Genomic DNA, 15,286 nt, shown 5'->3' with positions numbered 1-15,286 from the left:
TTAAGTCTATTTACAGCAAAGTGAAAATGCAGAGTTAAAGCTTGTGCAGTCGGCAAAGTTGGAATTAGAGGAACAATTTCGATTAACGAAGGTTGAACATTCAGAAGAATTGAAGAATCTTCATTCACAACATCATCGACAGGTAAAATGTGGTTTGTTTTGATTCTATGGATAAATAATCGAAATACTTAAATAAAGGGCAAAGTATTGGTGGCTATTCCACCCATTTATTTTATATATGGGTCAATGCATGGCACCAAAAGGCCATATTCGGGTAGATTGGAATACTAGAAAAAATGCATTTGCAAGTGGTCATTAAGCTACACATGATGTTCTAAAAGTAGTACATGTAAAATAAACCTATTAATGGTTTTTAATGAAATAATTTAGCATTTTTAATGGGAGTAATGTTTCGTCCTTTATCCTATTTTAAAATAAATCTTTTAAATTTTCTATTTCCAACAGTATATCTGCTGAAACGATTTGCATTCTGTATATAACTATTCCTGATACCTTACTACATAATTTTAGGCACAATGCATTTCAGTCGATCATGAATTGCTATAGATTAAATGTAGATGGCCCCTGTCATAGTTAACCTTGTGAACATTTGCACTTCCCCCTCTAAACAACAGTTTAAATTATTCATTGAATGAATTATTCTCTATGTGCAGTAATACCTGCTGCTGGGGGATAGAATATTCATACACTGTTTAACTTTCATGTGTAGAAGCTCATTTAGTAACAGATGGACAATGCAAGTGTACTGCAGTGTGTTTATTCTGCTGCAAAAATTACTAATTAGTTGTTAGGTGTAACAAATTTAATTTAAGATATAGTGATAGGTAAAAACGTAAAATATGTCAGTGTTGGGTAGATTTAGGCAGCATGTTGTTTTAAAGAATAATTTTAATTAAATTTGTTGATTTTGTTGTTTATTTCTCTGCAATTTTTAGCAGTTTTATAAAACAGGGGGTTTAAGCAGTGTTTATTGAAAGACAATGTGTGTTGTTATTATTAGTATTTTTATAGTTGCATAAAATATTCTGCTAATATTGCTGCCAGTTATAAGGTTTAACATTTCTGCTGGTACATTTAGTTAAAAGTAGATTTTATATTACAGCCCATATATATGATACAATTGTCTTAAAATTTCCATTTATGATGATGTCAGAGACTCTTTTGTGGCTTTCTTTTTAAGTTGTTGTAGCTGGGTGTCGCCTTTTTGCTATGGACGATACTAGTGATATTAGTTTGTTAAGTCCGTTAAACTCATTATTGCTGGATAGTTCTCTCTCATCTGAATCACAAACTACAATGCACAAGTGTCCTGCATGTGGCTGTATCAAGGTGGTATCTCGTATGCAAAAAAGTGAACTTCGGTTGATAAAATACGGTCCTGGTGTGCCACCTACGTGCACAGATGTGCAAGATGTGTCATCTGACTCAGATAGTAGTGACTCATGTTGTTGTATTTGTCACTTGGATGATATTTCTCATTCACGAAGTCTTTCTCCTGTGCTTGATAAATCCACAGATGGTTACGGTGCAAGTTGTAGTGAACATCCACTTGTCTTCAGGTCTCCAAGAAACTGCTGTAGATGTAGGGCAGTGTGTGAGAATTTTATAAGAAAAGTAAGAAAGCAACGACCCAGTCATTTTAATATGTATTGGAACATTACAATGCAATTTTGAATCATTTTTTCTGTTACAAATTAGTTCTTTAGTTCAATATAAAACATTAAAGCAATTCTTTTGCAGGTAATCAGTCAGGTAATGCAAATAAAGTTAAAAATTAGTTTTCTTTATAATATTACAGCCATACACGGAGATCTGTCGAAGGATCTGACATCTGTGCCATATATTGCCCATTATTACTAAAAAACACCAATTTACAATGTTTCTTAATTCCAGATGGAAGAACTAAAGTTAGAAATGGAGAAACAAGTTGAATCTACGAGATCCATGCTTGACGATGAACATAAGGAACAACTGGGAACTGTTAAAGATGTAAGTTTTATAACTTGTACCATCTATTATGCAATACTTCAGCACGTATGGTTTAGTGATCTGAGTGATATTTTTATATTGGAACAAGAATGATCTATACAGAAGTTAAGGGTTGTATTTTGGATACAAATAAGTCTCGAATACAAATAAGTCTTTGTTTTAGTCTGAACAAGTTCCATAATTTACAGCTTAAAGGGATCAGTGGATATTTAACTTAAGCTCCAAATATTTTGACACTTTTGCCTGTTATGTATTTCTTTATAGAAATACTTTAGCGTTATATTAGCTTGTATAGAATTCTGTGTTTATATCATTGATCTATTACTACAGGTTCATGAGCGAACTCATGACAGGGAGCTCAGCAACCTCAAGGAAGATCATGAGAGGATGTTGGAGCAGATGAAGGAAGATCACATCCAAGAGTTGGATGCAGTGAAACAAGAAGCTAAGGATGTCAAGTCACTCGCTGAGGACCGACTTCGAATTGAACTTAAAGTAAGATGTAGTTTTGGTTTTTTAATACAAGGTATTTGGTATAGTTCAATGTAAACAGTTTAAAACTTTATTCTATAGGCTATATATATACCAAGTTTGTGCTATTTTCGTGTGACACTTTTTTACACAGCATAAACCAACAAACATTTTAACCATTAGGTTAGATTTGTTGTTTTGCAGGACTTCATTATGATTATGTCTAGCAAACTAGTTTGTTACACAATTAGAACAACCGAGTTTACAGTGTTAGCAGACAGTCAAACACATTTACTAAAAAAATACAATTTTAAACATATTAGTGCCCAGCCCAATTAAACTTGGTAGAATGCTCTAAACAAACATGTTTAGGTTTATTAAGAATTTCTAAACCCACTTGAAATGCTACTTGTAATGAATAAGTGTTTAATATTATCCTTACTATCTCTCTCATACATCTCAAGTGCCCCTTATGTAGTTCAAGTGTAACATATGAATTGTTCTCTAAAATAGCCTATCTGGCATTTCTATTCTTTATGTAAAGTTGGGTCATGCTGGGTGGCATGCCATGGTACCTGGGATTTAGGTCAGGATTGGCTCATTACCCCAGGTCAGGATTGGTCCATTAAGTTATTAAGTTATATAAGCTTATTTTACTGTTTTTAGGCTTGTTATGCTTGTCTTCTAAAATAGCTCTTCTGGCTTTTTTGCGTTCCAACATTAGGATGTTCTGTACAGGTTTTCCTTGTCAAAGTGAATGACACTCAATATCAAAAATATTTTGTTGTTGAAGGTTACCTGTACATGAAAATGGAACATTACCACACAAATAAATGCCAGAAGAGCTATTTCAGAAGACAAGTACAAATATGCCTAAAAAAAAACAAGTTTAATATGCCTATACTGCTATATAATATGCCTTCAAGTATAATATGGCAACAACAGTTTGTACAACATTCAAGTTATTTATATAGGAGCAGTTTTCAATTGAGCTTGAGAAAGAGATTGCTGATCTACAAAGAAGATTGGAACAAGATCATGATTTAGCTCAAAGTGAAATGGAGGACAAACATAAAGAGGAAGCTGGAAAGATTAAATTAAGTTATGATGCGGAACTAAAAGGTTGGAAATTGTGTTTTCTCCTGTTTGTGTATCTTTGTCTATTGTCACCGGTGAATACAAATAGAAGAATGGTAAGAATAGAATAAAATATGTTTTGTCATTATTTGTTGGCATTTTTTGTGATATTTGCCATATATATATAATGACTCTTCCTACTGAATAATACTATTATTACTTACAAGATCAATGATCCAAAACCTTAAACCGAGTTTGATACGTTTTTTCTAACTTAAAAAAATCTTCTAATAGTTTTGCTAAGCCTTTCTAATTTATTCTTTTTATTAAAACAGAACAAATAGCTTGTGCATTACAAGAACAACAGCTCGTCCACAATGAAGCATTACAAGATCAGAAGAATGAATTGGACCAAGCTATTGAAGTTATGAAGACACAGTTTCAAGTTGCTCAGCAAACATTAGAAACAGAACATGCAGAAACACTTGCAAAACTAGAGGTGTGTGTTTAAGTATTAAGTAATATGATGGTTAACTAATTCTACCACCCTGGGCCTGAACTGTTTACTTGGTAACATACGCATAACGTTAATTTTTGGGAAAAAATGAAATAAAGTGCTGAGTCAGCATATTATGTAGCTACGTTCAATCGAAAATTAAAACATAATAAAGTCTATGTTTTACAATTTTTTTTTTAGTTTTGAAGAAGAAGCATCCATTATACCAAATCAGAAATAAAATTTGAATTTTCTTTAGTATTTTAGAAACTAGAAACGATCAAAGTTGAGTGAAATTTTTCTGATGGGAAATCCCATGCATTGCGCAACGGCCAATTTTTTTTACTCCAGCGGTCGAATTTGCGGTTTTCAAACTCATTTTTTTCAAAAGCTGTTTTGTATTTTAAAACTTTGATGGTAGCTTTAGATCACATTTGAGCATATCTATTCGTTGGTATGCCCCTTTAACTTAATCTTATTGCAGGCTGAACTACGCTCAATACATGAAGGTAAAGAGATGAATGATGGAGATCTACAGATAGAGGTTTCTATGTCTTTCTGTTATCTATATTCAAATACATCAGCCATATATGCCTATGTAGAATGTTAATCAAGGACCAACTTTGGGCTAAATTTTAAGTCCCACGGGGTGTCACATTGTAGAACCTTGCGATTTACAGTATAACAGAATGCAGGTGAAATCACTTAGCTTTTCACATTTATCTCACTGTTTTTTTTTCAGTAAAAGTAAACTGTCTTTATTTTTAATGTGTTAATTTTAAAACTAAAATTATATTCAATTACAAGTATATTGGCTGTATAATTTTATATATGGGCTGTACTGTTTGTATTGATACTTATTATAAGCAATTGTCAGGTTGATAATCTTAAGAAGAAGATTGAAGAGATGTCGGGACTTGAGGAGGATTATCAACAACAACTCCTTGCTCGGGATGCGGCTCTTGAAGATGAGAGGAAGAGGAGAGAGAGGGAGACGGAGGAGTTGGAGAAAGAGGTTGAAGAGGTGAAGGAAGAGTTAGGTCTTGTTCAGAAGGAGAGAGATCAAATCTTCACACAAGCTGAAGGTAATTATTAAGATGTGCGAAATAAACTTCTGGTAAAATCAAAACATATTTTAGGAACTAATTTTACATCTATGTATATATCCCAATAATGTCACAAAATGTAACCAAAATCTAGAATTCCATGTCCTGCCATAGGAAAGCTCGGTAATGCCCTACATTTTATTTAAACTATTAACCTGTGCGACTGATGTTCTTTTGTTGCTGTTACTTCTAATTACCCAAGTTTTTGCTGTTGAAGTGCACTATTGTACTTAATTATAATACATTAATACTATTTTTAGTAAGTTGTTAAAACAGTTTTATTAAATTAGTAAAAAAAACAGTATAAATGTCCTTTTTGGGAACATTCAAATACCTTATCTTAGTTTTGCATTGAAATTTCATTGATGCAAAATGCAATGCATCCACAGAGAGCCAGAAGAGGTTTGCCTCACTGCAGGAACAACAATCAAGTCAACTACAAGAACAATATTCAGAACAAATCGCTTCACTTCAACATGAACTTGAAACTATGAAAGCTTCATGTGAAGGTGGGGTGTTTGGATGCTATGTTAGTGTATGTGGCTTGTTGGGTTGATACTGTATGGGCTTTGTAAATCTATTCTTTGAGGTTAGGTTTTTCAGTGTGCCACGTCATGGGTCCTATTATTTGGGCCAGGATTTGCCCATTACCCCAACCCCGGGTAAGGCGTGGACATCACCAGTTTTTTGGGCCTGCCTTCTTGAGGATAGGCGACATAGGCTTTAACATTAGAGGTTTTGTAAACTGCAGTATTCTATTGAAATCTTTCAGGGAATAAAGCCTGTAGTATTTTTATAAATGTTTCTCTGTTCAATTCTCGTTTAAATTATTTCCAACAGAAAGTCAAAAGCTTCTTGAGGAGGAGCAGGATGAGCATGAGAAGATGAAGGATGAAGTCCGGATGTTGCAGCAGAAGCATGCAGAGAAGTTGGAGGCCATGCAGATGGAGATCGATTCTCATAGAACATCAAGATCCGATTTAAAGGTTTGGGGAGAATTGAATTATTAGGGTTTTATTTTGTGTGGGTGAGGTCCTATATTGTGGGATGACATGGACATGGGATCATTTATATTACAGTTGGTACATTACCCCCACACCCAGGGTACTACAACCTCTTAGTAAACACTGGGTTGGAGTAGAATGGTGCCCGGTATCCTTCGGTTACAATGCAAGCGTCCAATAACAAAGCTGTACAGTGGTCTTGGTTTGGGGGTGTTGTGGCATCTTTGACCTAAATCTCTGGATTTGTGGCTTGCCTTGTTTTAGTGTAGACCCTCAACCCATATAGAATAGAACAGAGTAGAATAAGACAGGGTTGTTTAAATGAGATCTGACGTATATCATGTTGTCTTATTTCTATATTAATAACAGGAGCTACGCAGCCAGTTGTTGGCTCGAAGTTCTTCTGTGGAAGATATGGAGAAAATGAGAGAAGAGATGAAAAAGGCAAAAGAAGAATTAAAGATTGAGCATGAACAAGAGATGGAAAAATTAAGGTTTTTGTTGTTTTAGTGATAATATAACTTTTGTTATCTAATGTTATAACTTGTCACTGGTGTAGTGATAGGGGTGCCAATGTTCCATTACATCCCAAATTTTACAACATGGCTGATATTCTTGGCTACCGACCAAAGTTAGTCGGTCGCGGTTACCGTTGGTTACCGCATTTTTTTAGTCAGTCGACTAACTTTCTGTGAATTACTTATTACAGAAGTTAGTCGGTCGAAATCGCCCAATAAATTTTGGTTGATCGATTTAGGCAGGGACTAGTTAAGTCGGTGGCTTAGAATGGCACACGGAATTACCCTGCTGTCTATACAAACAAGCAAAGACATTTTTTATATTTGTTTTTCTTTTAAAATTTTAACGTTTGAAACCTTTACTAATTTTGATTCTAGCTGCACCACTGTTTGTATAAGTGTACTTGGGTTCAGAAAAAAAAAACAATAAAAATAAATATACAACACCCTACAATATTTCATTTAACAATCCTGTACACCAGGTTAGAGCATGAAGAGGAGATCAACCTCCAACAAGAGAAGCTCGAGCAAGTTCTCTCTGATCTTCAGGAGAGCCGGGATAAACTCGAAGAAGTCACGGCATCCTCTGATGTCCTCCAATCCTCTCCTCTCAGATCAATTTCAGCGATGTCGGATTACGATTCAAGTCAAGTGGCTGCGTTGAATAAAGATTATAGAAGGTAGGCTGGTGTGTTTATGTTTGTTAAAATATAGTGTTTACTGCGCTTATTCTAATATTCACTACAAGACCACTGTTCTAGATTAAAACATTTTTAAGTTTGTCCAGTCTATCCATGACTGCTTCCATCGTGTTTAGTGTCCTTGGGCAATACATACTTAATGACAATTCCTTCATCTTAGTAGTTCCTTATTGGTTATCTAAAAATTGCCAGTAATATATAAAAAAAGGAAAAAGATCTTACTCCCTAAATAACGAACACCTACAAAGTTACATGCATGATAACTTGCGAGCGGTTACAAGATGTCTAAAACAAACACTGTATTGTAATTAGTGTAATGACTGTCATTGCACCCCTGCCCCGGGATAAATAAGTTACGTTCACATTCATTCATTCCAAACAGTCTTATGACGCTCACAAATGTTGCTAACGTGTCCGGACTTAGCGAACTGGAGGCTTCAAATCTTCCGGAAGATCAGATGGAGGAAGAGCAAGAGAAACAAGAGGTGGAGGATCAAGGATCGGAGGACAAATTAATGGAAGAAGAAGATGATCATGTCAAACTTGTTGAACAACTTGAAGAGATGAAAGTTTCACTTAATGAACTGCACGATGAGATGGAAGTGTAAGTTCAGTTGTTTATATAATGTATGTTTTTGATTTTGTTACTGATACAGACAATAATTGGCCTATTTGTTCTTTGCAAAAAAAAAAGTGATATTGTTCCAATCTATTGGTTACTTATGAGTTGTAGAACCTTGGGTGTAGGATGTAGGGTGATGGGTCAACTCTTGCTTAAATCTCAGGTCTGTAAAACCTCACCAAGTAAAAAAAAACATTAGTTGCTTGTGTGCCACTGGACGACCTTTAAATACCACAAGTTTGGGTGCCTTTAACCATGATTTCATCAACATATCATTATAACTGTTGCTAGGTAATGTATAAGCTTACACTGTACAGCTTTATCAAGGTTACCACATTATACCACTTTATATGTTAATTTATCATTGCTTTATCAACACAACAGTATGAAGGCATCTCACACTGAAGCATTAGAAGCATTGAACAACAACCATGAAAAGGAATGTGAGAAATTAAAACAAGAATCTGAAGCAGAAAGAGAAGAAATGATGCAAAAACTAAAAGAAGATTTTGAAAAAGGTAGTTTAAATGCTTATAAGATTGTTTTCTACTTAAAAGTTTATTTTCAATCTTTTCCTGTTTTTTTTTTTACTTATAATATTTAATAGAGTATTTATGCCTTAAGCAGTGAACTCTTATATGATTATAAAAATTGGTAATTAAATTCCACAGACATCAATGAAGCTGTTGAGAAACAGAAGCTCGACCACGCGCATGAGGTCACGCAGATACGACTACAGTGTGCTTCCGATACCGCAGCGCAGGTTCGTGTTTATACAACATAAAGTTTTTTTATCTACAATTATAAAATATGTTAGATCTTAACTGTTAAACAAGAAAACTGTTGTAAATGTGTGTATGTGAGTACTTTGTACATTTACATTTAGGTTGGTTTTGTTTAGTTTCATCTTGGTAAACTTTATGACAAGCACTAATATATGGCTGTGAGTAAAAACACTTGTAATATAAATATACATATATTTAAAAGTTTGAATGCATTTGTTTATACTTAATTATTGTTTATACTTAAAAAAATCAAGTTTACAAAAGTCTAATACAACAGGTTGAATCTGAAGTGTCGGCTCTTAAGAACAAAATGGAAGAAGAAATGGATTCATTGAAGCACAAGATGGAGGTAGAGAGTAGTGAGAAATTTGAAACACAACAAAAGGAACATGAACGAGGTTATTTTTTCTGTGTTCTTTGTTGTTTTAAACCACTTACTTTTCCTACTTGTGTTTTTTTTGTTTGAACAATTAAAATATCATTTACGCTGCTATGTTTTTTACCTGCAGGTAATTAAAAACTTAGTTATGCCATATTGCCATAAAAAAATCCCCCCAAAATAGGCACCTATAAAGTAACATACATGGTAAATCTTATCATAGCTAACTTAACACCCTTGTTATTATCAACAGCATTAAAAGATCAATCAGATGAATTATCATCTTCCATGGAAACTCGTCTATCTGCTGTTATGTCAGAGTTTCATCAACAAAAACAAGTAAACTCACTTAGTTTTGTGTTTTATATGTAACTCTTTCCTAAAGTAGTGTTTTAAAACAGGTCCACTGCTTTGAATGCCATTGTTACAGTACTTTTACGCATAATTTTAGTTTAATTTTAAAAGCTGTTTTAATGCTAATCTTTTAGTTTGTATACCATGTTCTTTATCAGTCAAAATTATTATGTACATAAACCATATATATTTATATACCTAAGAAAAATGGGGTAAATGTGGCCTTAGCCTCAGGCTCCATGACATGCCATGCTGTAGGACTTTACCCACATAAAATATTCTATGAAAATAAAAAGATTTGGTTTCAATTTAAATAAATTTTCACAGGAAGCAATACAGAAGCTCAATGCATCCCATAATGATGAGGTCGCTTTGCTTAAAGAAGATCTAGAGAAGAGTTGCAAGGATGCAACTGATAAAGAGGAGCAAATGCAAACTGCTTTGGATGAAAGAGATAGTTTACAAGAACAACTACAGAGGTGATCAAGATTTTTGTTGTAATTTTGTATTTTTTATGCTAATGTTACTTTATTTGATAAAATCTCTAATGTTTATAACACTGTTTTAGTTACCTTTTTAAGTATATCTATGATTATTGTAGTATATTTATGTTGTTATTTTGACATGTTTAATAACGTATTTATTGTGGTAATACTATTGTATAGGATAAACGTTTTATTTATAATAAAAACAAATTATTTTTATTGTATGAATATAGTAATGTTCTTGTAACACGCAAAGAGCAAAATAAATGAAAGAATTAAACCATGTAAGAAGCAACTCACATTGGGTTGCAACTATTTAATGAAACTAGACGGCTAATGGTATTGGAAAAAGTGTGCATAAGGCTTATTTTATTTATTTTTTCATTTGCAGCATGAAGATGGAGTTGGAATCTCTTCAAAGTGAATATAAAGATAAATATGAAGAGATGAAATCTTCTGAAGCAAATAAGATGCAAGAGATGAAGTTGAATCATGAAAATATGGTGGAAGATCTGAGGAAAACGTTGGAAGTCCAACATGATGCGAGACTGGAGAATGCTCTGCAAAAACAAGCGGCAATACTGCAACAGGTAACTGTTTTGCGGGGATTGTTTTTATATAAACGTTACCATTATATTATACAGTATTTACCTAAACAGCAATACTGTAGAAAGTAACTGTTTGTTATATTGTTTTTAACTATTTTTATTTTAAAGTACTTTACTTATATGGTGTATTCAGATAATGAAACTGTGTTTTCTAATAGTTTTTGGCATACAGGTGTATTGAAGCATGGTATATATTGAATTTTTGGTTTGTTTTCTGCTGTATAAAACTAACATAATGTGTGTAACATAGTATTGTATAGTATACTGAACATATACACAAAACAAGCAATATTTCTATAAAAGTTCTATTTTTGTTTCAGAAAACATTACTTTTAACGCGAAAAAATCCCAAAACAGCTTACACTGTGTAAAATATTAGAAAATTTTTAAAATTGTACCTAAAAGTTCAAGCATAATTCTCATATTTTTATTACGGTTATAATCTCGCCTGAAAACAGTTAACCGTTAAGTGGTTTGTCTGTCTCCTGTATTTGTTTGCCTACTAAACAACGTTCCCCACTTAAGTATACGAACCATGGACTTTTCTATCTTTCAACAGCACAGTATAGTCTGGTGTGTGCTTATGTAGGTTGCCGGAAATTTCTGTCAGAGAGTATGTAGTTTTGCATTAATAGGTGCAAAAAATGTAAAATTAGTGGGACTTAAGGATAGTTAGACACACAATTCAACGAAACAAATTGTAAATTTGGTTGTAATACTTTTTGCTACAAATGGGATTAGTAAGAAAGCAAGCAATTTTAAATTATTTACCTAATTTTAGAAGTGATAAAATGCTTATAAATGGTGAAATTGTAGTAGAACAATAAATACCACCGTACATATAAACTGAATAGGCTATAGATTATGTGTTTTTGAGTTTATTTGTTTTGTCGAATGTTTTCTATTAGTTCTGTATGCCCAGCTTAGTATAACATTGTTCTACTGTCAGTAATGTAACCTGTTATCCAAAACAGTAATATTTTAAATAAATTACTCTAGCAGTAGGCTAGATGTGGCTATAACATGTCATGTCTTGTCATTTTCGTTAAGGTTTTATTTATCTATCACTGCATTTATTATCTTTGTGGCTAATGTTGTTATTTGAAGCATAATAGCTGCTAGTTACAATCATTCAATAGTCCAATACCTATAAATACATGGTCTGACCTTTATATTAACAATGAATTGTGTGTAAATGGGATTTGTGGTGGATTAATTGTTCCGTGCTCCTACCTGTTATGAATGGCTTTGTTTAAACTCAAAGCATTTATATATATTGTTAAAGTTATTAAACGTTCAATGTGTGTGGTATAATGCTATTGTTCAAAAAAGCTGCTTAGTTTTGTATTGTTTCCAGTGTTACCAGTTTCATGGCATACAAATTGTAAATGCAGACAAATTCTATGTATTGAGCAGCACTGTAAAAATCTTGGTGGTTTTGTTAACTTTAATTTATTACATATTGATAAGTTTTAAACTTGAGTAGATAAACCCTCTATTGATTTGATTGTGTTCTGGTTCAGAAATATTGTTAAAGAAGCGGGCTGTGTTAGATAGTTGTAAGGTTGTTTATAACATGCTTGTGGTTTAACTATTTCCTAAAGTTAACTTCATATAAAACAAGTTACTCTATGCCAAGGATTATATTTTATTACAAACCTAATCTTTAGTCTTGATTTTATCCTGGTTACAATCTTATGTGTTCCCTTAAAGTATTAATGTTGTTTCAGTTTTCATAGGAGCTGTAAGACATTGTATTCGTTTTTAAACCTGCAACTGGCTGTTCTTTATATTTTGTATGTATATATATTTGTTTATTATTATTTTGTTAAAATTTTTATGTTCAGTTTTAAGTCATACAAATCAAGTTAAGTCAGTTTTAGCTGAACATCTTCATAACTTTGATCTCCTTGATCCCCCGCATCCAGGCTAACGAAGAATTTGTCCGTCTCCACGAGGAACAGATCTCCCGTTTTACCTCAGATCAGCGAGAAGACGCAGAGAGGAGCGAGGAGGAAGTTAACCGGAGGATAAAGGAAGAAAAAGATAAACTCATTGCATTACATGAAGAAGAGAAACAAGGATTAACTGATGAACATAATGGAGAGGTGGGAGTTAAACATTAAAGTGTTTTTTATTAAGAAAATTCAGTAGGTTAATGCTGATGTGCGTATGCAAGACAAAATTATTTTAATATGTATGTGTTCATGTGCGTATATTTGGTGTAAATATTAATGTTGTATTGAATTTCTACTTTTAGTTAAAAGTTGTTGCAACGCGATTGGTTGAAGTCACCGAAGAAAAACAACAACTTGAAGAAATTAAGGTAATTCTCCAACCGACGTAATGCATAGGAGCAAGTTGCAGTTTTGATTTGATTTATTTTTGTTTATTTGATTTATAAATTGGTCATTTTTTATTACATTAAAAAAATCCTACAGATTATGTAAAAGTGTGCATAGTTATGAACATACATAAAACTCATATATTCAACACAAATGTTCAAATAGTTCAGTTAAGTTTTTCAGTGATGGCAACAGTTTTTTAATTATGTTTCAGAATCAGTTAGCTCTTCAATTAGAAGAAGCAGGAGTTGAAAAAGAGAAAGATTTGGCTGAACTTAAAGCAAATCTTGTCAACCAACACATGCTCAAATTCCAAGTAAGTATTATTAGATTCAAAATGGATTAAAATATTATTATGTGAAGTTTTAAAAAAAATTTGACTAACAAAATATTTAAAACGAAATGTCGCAAAATGGATAAATATTAGTAAAAGTATTTGTAAAGTATTTTTAGTTGGCTAATTATATATTAGTAATGGGTCAAAAAAGTCTGACAAAAATACAAAAGAGTAAAGAAAAGTTGGGAATTTAGAATAAGTGAATTTCTCCCATTGTTCCTTAGGAGATGACGATGAACTTGGAGCAACATCACAAGGAGCAGATGGATGAAGCACAAGAGCAACATCACCTAGAAGAGGAGCGGCTTCGATCTGGACTCGTGGACCTCCAGAAGAGGCTTGACGTGATGCAGGAAGATCGGAATGTCCTGGAGGAGGTTGTTGGAAGGAGTGTCAAGCAAGATGATGTGGAGGAGAGGATCAAGGTGTTAGAGGAAGAGCATGAGCAAAAGATAAAGGAATTACAAGATGAACATGAACTTCATTTGAAACAAATTAATGAGGTTGGTTTATAAATGAAATTGTGTTTCTTAAAGGTTTGTTCTATAATAATTAAGCAATCATTTTTGCTTAACTTAAAATATGTGACATATCAAACCTATGGTACTTTGCCACAGCTTTTATAAAGGTTAGTGGCTTCTGGCACTAACTTTAATGTTTTCGCTGGCATTTATGTGTCACACAGCTTTTAAGGATATGGTGAAATATTACGCTGGTATGCCGTTAAGTGCTCAATCCAAGAACACATGCACCCACAATGATAGCAGCGTCAAGCCTCGTACCTGTTTTCACCGGGTTACAGGCAGCATACTGCCTTACTATCAAGTTGTGATAATCTACATGTTATTAATACAGGAGATACAGAAGCAAGATGAGCAACAGAAGTCAAGTTACCAACAACTTATTCATGAACAACAGAATCAGATGGAAAATCTACAGAAGGAATATAATGAAGCTTTGGAAAAAGTCACTGCTAATGCACTGACTGAATCTCAGGTATTTGTGTTTAGTGATTGCTACATTTATTTCTTCATTATAGGTGTCTCATTTTTTTTGTAATCTTGGGTAAAAATACAGTTGCACTCATAGTAATCAAAAAATGGAAACCTCATTGATTAATGTGGCAAAGGAATCATACTTTGGCTTTGCTTCTTTGTATAGTCTTTCCTTCAATTGGATTTTTAATATGTTTAATTAAATGTTATTTATTTAATTTTGACATTGTATCGTCTGTAGGATGTATCGGTAACGCCTTTTATCCAAAACATTCTGTGTGACAAAAGCTGTTTTAAGATGAGTATTATTATGTCATTATTCATAACATTTAATTGTCGCAGAAAATGGTTGAACGAGTGTCAAAGTTGGAGGAAGAATTGACGCAGATGGACGACCTTCGTTCCAAACTTGATGAGGTCACCACTAGGAAGGATGAGCTCGAGGTTACTGCAGCTAAGATGGTAGATCTTGAACAAGCTACTGAGTCAAGTCTTTCAAATACTCAGGTGTGTGTTGGTTTATATGGTAGGGTGGGGGAAGATAGGACACATTTTCATTTTATTTTCTCGTCCCATTTGGTAGTAAACAAGGAACATTTCAAGAAATATATAACTGTATCCTCACAACTCCAAAAAAGCGCTGTTAATTGTTTAAAACACAGTTAGGAAATATGAGATATTATTTGCTAAATGTGTCCTATTGTCCCCCACAGTACTGTAACAGTGGAGATTTGGTTTTGTTTAATATAGGAGAGGTTTTGCAATGTGGTAAGCCATGAGACATGAGGTTTAGCCAAGAGTTTCATTACCCTAACTCCCAGGGTGCTACAAACTGTTAGCGACCACTAGTTTGAAGCAATGTCTGTTAATGTATTTTGCCCAAAGACACAAACGCTTAATTTTTGTCATTGTAGGCAATTATGTAAGATTCACTGATAGATCCTATGTTAGATTCTATGTCTACCTTCTGTTTTATATACCCTTGTTTATTAT

At 33.3% G+C, this 15,286-nt stretch overlaps 1 protein-coding gene across 7 annotated transcripts in view; it reads left to right on the top strand.

The window, feature by feature from the left end:
- LOC149729443 (uncharacterized) overlaps positions 1 to 15,286 on the top strand; it is a 54,486-nt gene that overhangs the window by 8,773 nt on the left and 30,427 nt on the right. For all 7 annotated transcript variants that reach the window (XM_089887287.1, XM_089887286.1, XM_089887289.1 and 4 more), the window contains 24 exons: positions 17 to 142; positions 1,915 to 2,010; positions 2,341 to 2,505; positions 3,456 to 3,603; positions 3,894 to 4,057; positions 4,539 to 4,598; positions 4,932 to 5,139; positions 5,550 to 5,669; positions 6,001 to 6,146; positions 6,534 to 6,658; positions 7,165 to 7,362; positions 7,766 to 7,987; positions 8,390 to 8,523; positions 8,677 to 8,768; positions 9,068 to 9,188; positions 9,423 to 9,508; positions 9,851 to 10,002; positions 10,400 to 10,598; positions 12,545 to 12,724; positions 12,877 to 12,942; positions 13,176 to 13,277; positions 13,523 to 13,801; positions 14,154 to 14,294; positions 14,636 to 14,800. In XM_089887287.1, the coding sequence (XP_089743413.1) occupies positions 17 to 142; positions 1,915 to 2,010; positions 2,341 to 2,505; positions 3,456 to 3,603; positions 3,894 to 4,057; positions 4,539 to 4,598; positions 4,932 to 5,139; positions 5,550 to 5,669; positions 6,001 to 6,146; positions 6,534 to 6,658; positions 7,165 to 7,362; positions 7,766 to 7,987; positions 8,390 to 8,523; positions 8,677 to 8,768; positions 9,068 to 9,188; positions 9,423 to 9,508; positions 9,851 to 10,002; positions 10,400 to 10,598; positions 12,545 to 12,724; positions 12,877 to 12,942; positions 13,176 to 13,277; positions 13,523 to 13,801; positions 14,154 to 14,294; positions 14,636 to 14,800 (3,495 nt within the window). The remainder of the gene's footprint in view (positions 1 to 16; positions 143 to 1,914; positions 2,011 to 2,340; positions 2,506 to 3,455; positions 3,604 to 3,893; positions 4,058 to 4,538; positions 4,599 to 4,931; positions 5,140 to 5,549; positions 5,670 to 6,000; positions 6,147 to 6,533; positions 6,659 to 7,164; positions 7,363 to 7,765; positions 7,988 to 8,389; positions 8,524 to 8,676; positions 8,769 to 9,067; positions 9,189 to 9,422; positions 9,509 to 9,850; positions 10,003 to 10,399; positions 10,599 to 12,544; positions 12,725 to 12,876; positions 12,943 to 13,175; positions 13,278 to 13,522; positions 13,802 to 14,153; positions 14,295 to 14,635; positions 14,801 to 15,286) is intronic.

Source organism: Ciona robusta, chromosome 10 (genome assembly GCF_009617815.1).
Source record: "Ciona robusta chromosome 10, ASM961781v2".
Classification (NCBI taxonomy): Eukaryota; Metazoa; Chordata; class Ascidiacea; order Phlebobranchia; family Cionidae; genus Ciona; species Ciona robusta.
Note: the sequence above shows the minus strand (reverse complement) of the source record. Positions and strands in the feature narration are given on the sequence as shown.